We start from the raw sequence: 12,574 nt of genomic DNA, 5'->3' as shown, positions 1-12,574 counted from the left end.
ATAACTTGGAGTCTTAAATATATTTAAATTGTCCCTTTTTCGGTGAATAGTGTTTCTGCAGAATTCCGCGGTTTACGGTATTTCTGGCAGAAGAAATAAATCGCTCTCCGGTTAGTCCTGGTGGATAACCAATAGAGGTATCACACGTGTGATACTGCGAGTCGATTCCATCCCTGGTGAGGCTCTACTCGCTCGGTCTGCATTCCAACTGAGATTTGGAATCAAGGTATAAATTGTTATATTAATCTATTTAATTTGTAAATAGATTTAATGCTTTAGAAAATCAATTATGGAGTAGATCTGTAAATGAATTAAATGAGGTTTTGATGCCAAAGGAATACTGAAGGTGGACCGCCTTGGAAGGTTTCCTGACATACCTCGTTTAATTTTTAGCTTAACTTAACCGTAAATTTTTGTTTTACACACTTCCGCTGTTAAGCTAAACTAATGGGTTTGAACCGTTCCACAAAACTCAACAAAGTATAGGTATAAATATTTGCATAATGATGTATAAATATTTATGTGACGACGAGTCCAAAAGTACGTCATTATGGGTCTCATTTGAAAGAAAAAAATTGCATAGAAGACGTTCGTGGTTTTAGATTTACAAAATTCCTCACAAATTGTCAGAAATATAAACGAGATTGAATGAAGAATTAAAAAAATTTACCTCTAAAGACGTGTATGCACCCCTCATGTAGTTTGAGTGGTCTCCCACATGTATTTTATGGTGCGAATACTTTTGAAATATTTGGTTGAAGAAACAATTATTTATGTAAAAATTGTTTAACTCATAGGTAAAAATATTTATGTTCATATGTATTAATAATTTCTTGCATAGATATTAATATTTTAAAAAAAAATCAGTACTGGAATTTTGCAGCCCCCTCAGATAGTTATAATAGTTATAGTACAGATACAATGCATATTCTGTAGTGCGGGTACCTATGTTGAATAGATACGGGTACGGGTATCATATCGGATACTATACGGACATGACGATACGGTAATTTAAAAAAAATTCCGGATATGATACGTCTATTATATATTATTTTTATTATTATTTAAATTATATTCTATAAATTAAATATTTAAAATCTTTAATAAAGTATATTGTTTATGTTAAATAGAAAGGTTACTACATTTGTACAACAAAATAAAGCTACTGCAGCGGTAGAGTAAAAACATAGCATATATCCCTGCATCGTTTTTTTTTTTTTTCAATTTATTTCTATTTCTATTTTGATTTAGCATGTTATTTCATATGTGATGTTTAGTATATTTTCTCAGAGTAAAACACAACATGCGCGTACTTTTCTCTATCTTGTTTCTTTTGACAATTACAATTATAAAGAAAATCTTAAAATCCAATATTATAAGTATAATTTATATAATAAATATATTACAACATATAATATTGTTATTAATTATAAATATTATCAGTATTGCCAGTTTGTCAAAATAATAATTCAACAAACAATTTCACTTTAAAAAAATGCTTAATTCAAATATAATTATTTGTTAATTTATTTTTACAGAACAGAACAAAAAGAATGACCCAGTAAAACTAGAAAAACACATCATATTCATCTTTAACCAAAAAAGATCATGCATTTATATCCATATTTTTCTTAATGTTATTAATAAAAAAGTTGGAGATATCAATATTAAGAGTGGATTGTACTTGAACATTGAGCATGTTCATTTGAGACAAGTGATGAAGTGATATTAACCGAACATTGATGAACATTGAGCATGTTCTGGAGATATTAACCGAACTTCGATGAATGATCAGGCATAATAAATAGATATTCATACACCCTTCTTACAAAATGTACATAAGGAAAAAATAATCATCTTTTCCTAGAAAATTCTCTCTATTAAAAATGGATTTCATAATAATGGGCTGGAGCCCACTGGGCCCTCCGTTACCATTCTGAGCCCAGATCAACCTTGACACATTTCCCTGTTTGCTGTAGCAATAAGGGATCCAATCCGATATCCCTCCATACATGCTAATCCAATATGAGGTGTCGAGAGCGACCGCTTGGTATCAAAACCACGATCCGCACACCAAACAGCGGTCTGCACTCCAAAACCAGCAGCTGCTTCTGCGCTGAGTCTTAGTTTCTCTGCTATAAAAACACACTACATTTTAAACTGAAATCAGAACTATAATCCAAACTAAATTTGCATCTACCTATTCGAGTAACCCCTAGAATTTGATCGATCAATGGCTAACGTGGTGGAATCGGAAGGGAGGAAGATAGTGGTGGCGGTGGATGGCGGAGAGGAGAGCACCTTTGCTCTCCAGTGGTGCCTCCGCAACTTTGTCTCCAGTTCGGCGACCACTTCAAGTCCCAGAGATACTCTGGTGCTTGTCTATGCTAGACCTTACCCTCCAGTGTACTCCGCAATGGACGGAACTGGTAAGCTCTGGACCTCTGGTTGTTTTACTGCAATTTTACACTATTGTTTTCCCTTTTATAGAAAAAGGGGTTGATTATATCAATAACAAATACTTATTTGAGAACGCTGATAATATGTTTAACCCTTGTCATAATAAAAATACAATTGTGCATCGGTTCTCTTTTAATATTTTTAAAATCTACCAAGCACCAACAAGCATATTTAAAAAATCCGCTTGTCATCCATAAAGCTAATTGAAAAATCAATATTTAGATTTTTTTTTCAGTCAATGATCTTTAAATTGCATCATATTTGATACATTGGTTAGTTAAATGATAAAAAACGCATTGATAAGTTTGATTGTCAATTTCGGTTAATTTTTATTCCGGTTGTTGTGATTGTCAAAATGATTTGATTCATAATATATCTCTCATTTCCAAATATCATTTTGGTATAATTGTTTTTCCGACCATGATAATATGTTAAGTAGTGATTTGGTATATTGTGAATGTTGCAATTGATAATATGAAAAATTGAATATCTTGGATAAAATTATATTCAGACAATGGAAGAGACCACCATTTATTTGGCACTGAAATTGATTTTGTACCTGATTTCCATGTAGCCGCTGAGACAGGTGATTCGAGCTATAGGTTCACATATGTTACTTCAAATTAGATTCAACAATCCTACCCAAAATTTGATTTTAAATTCTGTATGCATGCCAAACTTTTTAGGTGTCTTGTTCTCAGAGGAAATTACAGCTTCTCTTGACAAGTATAGCAGAGACCTTGCTGATTCTGTTATGAACAGGGCTCAGAAAATATGCAAAGACTATAATGTAAGAAAAAAAAATACCATGCTATGTAATGTTCACTATGCTTGACAATTTACATAAATAGCCTTGTTAACCTTTAGTATTAATGAAGGTGAAAGTGGATGTGAAGGTGACAGTAGGAGATGCCAGAGAGGTGCTTTGCGAAACAGTAGAAAAGATCAAAGCTGACGTCCTTGTATTGGGAAGCCATGGCTATGGCTTCATCAAGAGGTATTCAATGAGTGGTTCATTTATATGTTACTTCACAGTATCAACCAGCATTTGCCAGTATTGGATTTTAACAGAGTTATTTTAGCTTCGTGCAGCGATGCCAAAAGTGAAAAAACCTCACCCCTACCTTTCCTTTTTACGCCCCTATGTACTGAACCATATACAATGCTGCTTTGATTCTATAATCTGTATGCTGCATGAAGCGAAAACTGCTTTGTTGAGAACTGTTGAGATCTTTACCGAAATAAATATTGATATTGGTTCAGTGCGTTACTGAGGAAAGTAAGAAAAACTGTTAAATTTTTGCAAAGTGTTATTAATTACTTGGTACTTTCATTTATTTTCAGGGCCCTGATTGGCAGTGTAAGTGATTACTGCTCCAAAAACGCAAAGTCCCCGGTTCTAATTGTGAAGCGCCCGGCTGCTTGAACCTGAAGACCTTGTATTATATTTGCCTTGAATGTTGCCTTGGAGTTGTAATTGTGACATTTAATTATGTATAGCTTCTGCCAAACTCTCTCAAAAAAAAAAAAAAAAATTATGTATATATTGGATTGTTGGTTTAATTAATTTCAAATAAGTTATGCATTTATTTCACCTAAATGTTGGAGGACATTTTCGTCTTTTAAACATTTTTTGTTATTTAATTCGAACATTATCTTAAAAATTTCTAGATAATGTATATCAAACTGCGGAAGGGAGATTTTTTTTCTTTATTAAAATAATCAATATTCTTTAATATATGATCTAAAATCAGAAGAATTATGGAAAAGTAGAAAATTGTAGTTTTGTTTTTTCTTTTCCTATCTGAGAAGCTATTTTCTTTATAGAATGCATCTATTATATATAGTGTTCTAAATAGCGCCGTTATATTGTTTTTGGAACCTAAACGCTAAGCTATGGTAGCAAAACGCGCTATTTGAGCTACGGATAACATGAGCTTTTTTTTTTTTCTCTTCAATTTATATGTGCTTTAAATAAAGGCTTAGATTGAATTTTAACCGTGATTTTTTTTTTTGGCAATTGACGTACTAAGCTTTATATTAAACTATTAATTATTAAATGAGAGATCCATGAAACGAAATCAAATAAGGAAGCTACAGCACGCTATGCAACGTGAGTTTTTTTTTTTTCAATTTATATGGGCTTTAAATAAAGGCTCAGATTGAATATATTAAGATATTTCTTGAAGTAACAAAATGATACTTACTATATGGTAGCTTGAATATTTTGAATAGATTAAGATAGTTAATTATGTCATGATGTTTATGTTATTTTGAAATTTAAATAAATAGATAAAAAAATAGATTATGTCATGATGCTGAATATATTTTGAATAGAAAAAGATCAATAGTTTATGATATTAGTATTACTATGAATATTTTGAGTCGGAATTTGGAGTTTGTATTGGTTCAATATGAATATTATAATTTTTTAATTAATTTGATGTTATTTATTACTCTATGAGACTTAGATAATGTTGATATTTAGTACAAATATATGATATAATTTTTATAAAAATAAGAAAACACTATGTAGTATAGCTTTCGTTGTAGCGTCACTATTTGCTATACTTTTTTTTGTAGGTTTTCCGCTATGACGCAATAAATGTTATTTAAAATCTTGATTATATATCTCTCCTCTATATTATACACCTTAAATTGAATTAGATGACAGAAAGTCTAACGATTGAGATTTATTGATCTAAAATCAGATTGAATTTGAGCCATCTAAACAAATAATCTGCCTTCTTTTGATTAAATACACTATTTCTCTATGTAGAAGTCTAAATTTAGTGAAAATTATATCTGCCACACGTATTGTCACACATATTGTCGCAGATATTGTCACAGATATGCAAAAAATTTCACTGATCCGTAAAAAAAAAAATTCGCTGCGCCATCCCCTTATTCCCCTCCCCGACCCTTTCTTCCCAAACGCAAAAAAAACCTAATTCGATTCTCCAAGGAGCCGTCCCCTGAGTCTTCCCGTCCCTGAGTCTTCCTGTCCCCTGAGTCTCCCCTCCCCGTCCCCTAAGTCTACCCGGTGTCTCTCCTCCTGCGACCTCTCCGGACACTGGCCGGCCACTTCCGACTCCCCCAGCCGCCCTCTCCTGCTAACCCTAGGTTTGTAATGCCTTTTTGTTTCTTTTTCTTCCTTTTCAGGAACTAATGGAAGTAAACTCAAAGCCATGCACTCCTACAAGAAGGTCAATCATCGAAACCTATGTTAAGCAAGGTATAGATAATATTCTTCTATCACTGTTTGCAGGAAATAAGACAATAATCAAATGTTTGCGTAGGTCGTCTGATGAAAATAAGGGATGATTTGGTTAGTGGATTTATTTTACCCATGTTTATACTTTCTACCTTGTAATTTGTGTTATTTTTCATTTGGTTCCAATACTGTAAGTAGATGTTTCCTTTAATTTGGTCTTTGGATTGCAATGTGAAATTCAGCTGAAGCATGAAGATAAGATTGCTTAGTGTGAGATGGACACTCAGACCATTAGAGATGGTACTTTTATAATTATCACTTTTCCCCTTTGTATTTTATATACATTTTTCTCAATCTTATGTTAAAATTGACAAGCATTTTACAGTCAGAACAAGAATTACAGTGTCAGTTGTATACATCTCTTTTTTTTGTCAAGAGGTATTCAGAGGACTATCAGTTGTATACAGTGTCAGTTGTATACATCTCTTTTTTTGTATACAGTTTAGATTGGTTGTATAAAATTTTTTCGCACCGCCAATTATATGTCACATTATCAAGAGGTATGTCATGACGAACAACAAAAGTCATGTTGAAACGGAAATAGAAAATTGATGCCCCAGGAGTGTATACAAAAAATATAGTATACCGGGAGGTCTTGAGTGAGGTATAAGGTATGAACCATATTAATTCAACCATTCTAATTTTAATATATGTTTTCAAGAACAATTAATCTACTTTTTCATATTTTTTTTCTTCATTTAACAAAAAAAATAATATATTTGAATAGGTGTGGGTATTGCATAAAGCTTGTACTGGAATATGAAAAGCTAGCCTCATACTACAATGAAGCAAAAACTGTCTTGATTGCTGAGGTTAGCTCTTTCTCTAATTTTAATTATTTTTATTAAGAGATGAAATTATGTTCATTAATTTTTAAAGAGGAGATTAAAGAACAGTTTGATTCTGTAGCAGATTGTGCAAAAGAGGTGGCCGATATGCTCGAGGTCAGTAAGGTGCAACACCGCTCGGGCGCTCTTGGAGGTATGTTCATCGGATCTAGCTTTTTTGTTGTCAATTTTATTTCTGTTTTCTAATTTAATTTGATAACTTTTGTGTCCATTTTTAGCCTCATTCTTGACTCCACTGGTACCACCATCCAGTTGCAACAATTTGAAATAAAGTGGGCCAATACCAAAAAAATGGCATGTATATTTTGGGAAGCACATTATTCAGTTTCTATTTGTAGAATCCATTAGCTGGTATGGTATCAGTACTGATCATACTTGTGTATCATCATTAGTTGTGAGCTTGTCAATTTGCAGGAATAACAATTAATTTTGTCCTATCTGTTTTACAGGCATGAACAAATAATAGAAAGCTTGAAGAATTTGAACATGCGTACCTATATGTTGGCGAAGAACATTGTTGAGCCTGCTCAAGTGGCTGCACAAGCTTCAGCTGGTGCTCGGTAGGGAGTTGAGACCAGTAATTTATACAAATTCAGCATATGTTGAGCACAATAGTCAAGACTGATTCCTAAATCTTTTTTTTTAGACATTATCTGTTTTAAATCTGTTTGCCTGTTTGGTTCATAAGATTCTCTTACCAAGTTTTGATCCATCTAAAGGTTGTATTTGGGTGTAGGATGTTTTCTTTTTGCTCTGATAATTATTTATTTTAGAGTTTTATTTTGTTCTTAAATTGAAGTATTGGCGCTGTTGCGCTTGGCGTATGTGTGATCTGACCTGCGCAATCAAAGATTATATTTAAGATTGAGAGGCTTCTGTTGTTTTATTATATTTGCGTTAATTACCATCTTTACGGTGATAATTCAAATTATCAAATTTGGAGTCCCAGTACTGAACTGAAAGTTCTCATTTTTATTAAGTGTAAATGCTGAAGTTGTGCGTTATTTTGGTTCAAATTATTAGTTATTTTACGCACATATTTTTCTTTAATATAATAAAGATAACATGTAAAATTTAGACAATTGATATAACTAAGAAAAAAAATGTAAATTTTACAATAAAACAGTATATTAAAACACGTTATTTGAAAATGTTTAGTTGATTAAGATTAAGTATGTTATATACGAGGAGAAAATATATTGATTGTAGACTACATTTCTTAATTTAAATTTGTAACCGATAGTCCAAAACTGCCTACTATAACTATACGGGAAATAAATCTGCTGTGATTTGCTACTCCAAATCAAACTGTTAAATTTTTTGAAATGCACGAATCTCACAACCAGTTGATTTTTATGCACGAATCTCAAAATAAATGAACGGTTCAATTGAAATAGCAGGAGACCCTGCGATTCTTTGGAATCGCAGCAGATTTATTTCCAACAATGTGGATCAACTTTTGTATTCTCCAGCTAATATAAAAAATAAAATATAATTTTCTTGCGTTCTTACAAAATAATTCCCGCAATAATTTTTTTACTGCAATAAAAGTTGTTCTCAAGATAAGAAAAAAGTTAAATGAGTAAATTGTTTGTTTGGAGTCATCTGATCGATATCAAAATATCCGATTTTTTTATTTATATCCAAAAAACTATATAAATTTAAAAAACTAACCCAACTGTCTGTTAATTTCGAAATCTACCCAAACCGGAAAAAAATTTTCCGGTTTCAATACCAATTTCCGGAAAATTTTTTTCCGAAAATTGGATCCTAAATCCGGAATAATTTTTTCCGGATTTAGGATTTTTTTTTTTAGGAAATTTTTTTTTCATTTTTCAGTTTTTATTTATAATTTATTTATTTATTGTATTGAAGTATTACAAATATTTAATATATTTAAAAAAAAATAGATGGAATACTATATAATTTGATTTATTCAAACGACTGCTACAAATAATTCGGATCAACATTTTTCATGCCAGATTTTTTACGGCCGTAAGAAAAAATAATATAATATAATATATGTATATATATGTAGAGTTAGGCTGGGGTGCTATGGATGATGTGATTTTGGTAGCTTAACAATTTAATCCCTAATCCTAATACAATTCGGTCACAAGCGCATGACCTTATCGCTTAGTAATTTGGGTATCGAATCACAGAGAGGTATTGTAAGTACTGGTTTTCCGATTTTCAGTAATCTAGACAAGCAAATATTGAGTGGTTTTCTTTTAAACTTAATTATAAAAATGCTGGATGAATTAACTAAATGCAGAATGAATTATAAACTAATGCAGACTAAATTCCAGAACCTCAGCCTGAATTCCAGACAGAATGCAGATTGAATTATCTGAATGCAACTTGAATTAACAGAATGCAGAATAAATTCCAGAAACATAAAATGATGAGAAATACTAGAGAGAATGGATATCTAGGGTTATGGTTTCACTATGATACTTTTAATTATGTATTTCTAATTATTTTTATAATATTTGGGTTGCAATTATTGAGGGGGTGTTATCCTAAGGTAGATGTTTATCCACTTTCGTGGCTTCGCACCGTATCTAGATTAAATAGGTCTCCTACGTTCGTGGCTTACCAGTTTTAATCTAAACCCATTAAGCTATTTGATAACCCGTGTTTTTCCCCAAAAGCCTTTTGGACTACTTTCGTAGCTCCGAGTACTTAAGTTTGTTTATGTTGTTCTAGCAATTCAATTTCTCCTTTCGGTCCATCACCAAATTCACATAATATTATTTGCATAATTATCACTATTTTAAAAAGTACTTCTAATATAAATTTCTCCTTTCGGTCTCAATTTATTATTAGCGGATCCCTTAATAAAATAAGAGATAACTAAACAAACCAATCAAGCATTCATAAACAAATCAATATCACAACCACAAATAAAATTCAAATAATTAAATTAACATAATAAAAGTATCAAGTTACTCCCATATCCCTAGATAAAATGTTTAGCCAAGCATAATTTCAACACAAACACAAGTCATATTTGATTCCATTAAACTCATAGAAGTAGAAGAAAAGAAGAAAAATAAAAAAGATTGCTAAAACCGAATTCGAAGAATCGAACTGCAGCTTTCCTCTTTTCCTTCGGTTTGCCTCTGACTCCCTTTAGCAAAAATGAAAATCTGACTTCTTCTCCTCTGGCCGACTTCTCCCCCAAAAAAATTACAAGCAACGAAAATTAAAAGCTCAAAAAATAAAGATATGCCAAAGTGAAGATAATATGCCTTCATTTCTCCTAGCGCCAAATATATCAGGTGCTTTTAACTCCCATCAAATTTTGGTAACAAATAAAATCGGCTCAATCAGTCAGCTGCACCTAAATTCATATTTGGAAACCAATTTGCGCCAAGTGAAATCAGCCAAATAAAATGATTTAATTTCGATAGAAAAGATTATGTCCTCCATTTGTTTCTCCATTCGGCTTGGATCTTTTGTGTACATGCAAATCGTACGGTTTCGTGCTCCAATTCTGCAATAATTAACAACTTGCGCAGTATCTTTTGTCTTGACTAACATTGACTAAAATTAAACTAAATGACAGATAAAATGCAACAAAACATGATGATTAAGGTAAATTTTGGGTTCAACCGTGTTTCAAATAATGCGTCAAATTATGGTTCATCAATGGATAGCATAGAGGCCTCTATGCTACGGCTCAATATTCCAGTTTTCAAAATCCAAAAGGTCGATCCGAACCGTTCATCTTATTTTCCATATTAATATCTGCTTGGAGACCAAATTTTATAATTTTCTGAATTTTTTTACTATTTATTAAGCCACTTTGAAAATCGCTAATCCAACGGTTTTACTGTTTTGTGCAGCCACCGTTGGATCAACAATTTTGTAAAATACTTAATAAATAGTAAAAAAATTCAGAAAAATATAAAATTTGGTCTCCAAGCAGATATTAATATGGAGAATAAGATGAACGGTTCGGATCGACCGTTTGGATTTTGAAAACTCGAATATTGAGCCATAGCATAGAGGCCTCTATGCTATCCATAGCACCCCAGCCTAACTCTATATATGTATATATAATATAAGAGGAGAGTTCCAATGCCTCATTTTTTTTCATACCTCATCATACCTCATATTTTATATTTTCGATTTCAAAGTCCAAATTGTCGATCCGAACCGTTCAATAAAATATTTATACTAAAATATGCATGGAGATGAAATTTTATATTTTTTTGAATTTTTTTTACTATTTTAAAATATTTATACTAAAATATGCACATTTTAAAATATACATATAATATAATATGAGGAGGGTTCAAATGCACCCAAATTTTTGTGCACCCTATCCTTTTTCTCATTTTTCAAAGTCCGACTAGTCAATCCGAACCGTTAGATGTGATCTATATATTAAGATGTGCTTGGAGACCAAATTTTATATTTTTTGGAATTTTTTTACTATTTATTAAGCCACTTTGAAAAATCGCTGATCCAATGGTCCAGAAAATGTAAAATCAGCGATTTTCAAAGTGGCTTAATAAATAGTAAAAAAATTCCAAAAAATGTAAAATTTGGTCTCCAAACACATCTTAATATATAGATCACATCTAACGGTTCGGATTGACTATTCGGACTTTGAAAACTAAGAAAAAGGATTTGAAAGATAGGATGCATTTGGGTGCACAAAAATTTGGGTGCATTTGAACCCTCCTCATATAATATATGTATATGTATATATAATATAATATATTTTTTAAGATAGGTAGAAAATCACTGTTTTACGAACGGTTCAAAAACAGTGATTTTGTACCTATTTAAAAAATAGCAAAAAAAATCCAAAAAAATATAAAATTTCATCTCCATGCATATTTTAGTATAAATATTTTATTGAATGGTTTGGATCGACAATTTGGACTTTGAAAACGAAAATATAAAATATGAGGTATGATGAGGTATGAAAAAAAATGAGGCATTGGAACCCTCATCTTATATTATATATACATATATATACATATATTATATTATATATACATATATTATATTATATATACATATATTATATTATAGGGCTAGGCTACTATGACATTGGTGTTATTTGAAATTAAATAACACCAACTTTTAAATCCTTAGATCTGCCTTGAGATTCGTACAAAATAAAGTGCTTCAACAGTAAAAGCGGATATTACGAATCTCAAGGCAGATCTAAGGGTTTAAAAGTTGGTGTTATTTAATTTCAAATAACACCAATGTCATAGTAGCCTAACTCTATATTATATATACATATATTATATTATATATACATATATTATATTATATTATTTTTTCTTACGGCCGTAAAAAATCTGGCATGAAAAATGTTGATCCGGATTATTTGTAGCAGTCGTTCGAATAAATCAAATTATATAGTATTCCATCTATTTTTAAAAAAATATATTAAATATTTGTAATACTTCAATACAATAAATAAATAAATTATAAATAAAAACTGAAAAATGAAAAAAAAAATTCCTAAAAAAAAAAAAATCCTAATTCCGGAAAAAATTATTCCGGATTTAGGAAAAAAAAAATCCTAAATCAGGAAAAAATTATTCCGGATTTAGGATCCAATTTCCGGAAAAAAATTTTCCGGAAATTGGTATGGAAACCAGAAATTTTTTTTCCGGTTTGGGTAGATTTCGAAATTAACAGACAGTTGGGTTAGTTTTTTAAATTTATATATTTTTTTGGATATAAATAAAAAAATCGGCAAAATATATTGAACACAATACATTTGCGAAGTACATTCCATTATTGAGTACAATGCATTATTTTTCACAACATATGATCAATATTAAATGGCAAGCAGAAACAATTTTCTTTCTATTTTAACAAAGTTCGGTATAATTTTCATTTCAAATTCAAAAATCGAAACATGTAATCACCAGCATAGCTGCAAAGTCCAATATTGACAAATATGTATATCAGAAGTATAAATATGACAAAATATATAGGGTGGAACAGTTCATAT

The 12,574-nt window shown here is 31.0% G+C and overlaps 1 protein-coding gene across 2 annotated transcripts; it reads left to right on the top strand.

Annotated features, from left to right (window-relative positions):
- Window positions 1–2,095: 2,095 nt before the first annotated feature.
- LOC144555566 (universal stress protein A-like protein) lies at window positions 2,096–3,990 on the top strand. Of its 2 annotated transcripts, XM_078303951.1 has the most exons (5): window positions 2,116–2,429; window positions 2,972–3,046; window positions 3,147–3,250; window positions 3,339–3,457; window positions 3,805–3,990. In XM_078303951.1, the coding sequence occupies exons 1-5, from the start codon at window positions 2,234–2,236 to the stop codon at window positions 3,884–3,886; spliced, it is 576 nt and encodes a 191-aa protein (XP_078160077.1). In that variant the 5' UTR covers window positions 2,116–2,233; the 3' UTR covers window positions 3,887–3,990. The 2 variants fall into 2 exon arrangements, with proteins under 2 accessions (XP_078160078.1, XP_078160077.1); XM_078303952.1 differs by lacking the exon at window positions 2,972–3,046 and having other exon boundaries at window positions 2,096–2,429.
- Window positions 3,991–12,574: the final 8,584 nt, after the last annotated feature.

Source organism: Carex rostrata, chromosome 6 (genome assembly GCF_964058835.1).
Source record: "Carex rostrata chromosome 6, lpCarRost1.2, whole genome shotgun sequence".
NCBI lineage: Eukaryota > Viridiplantae > Streptophyta > Magnoliopsida > Poales > Cyperaceae > Carex > Carex rostrata.
This window is presented reverse-complemented; position numbering and strand designations above follow the sequence as displayed.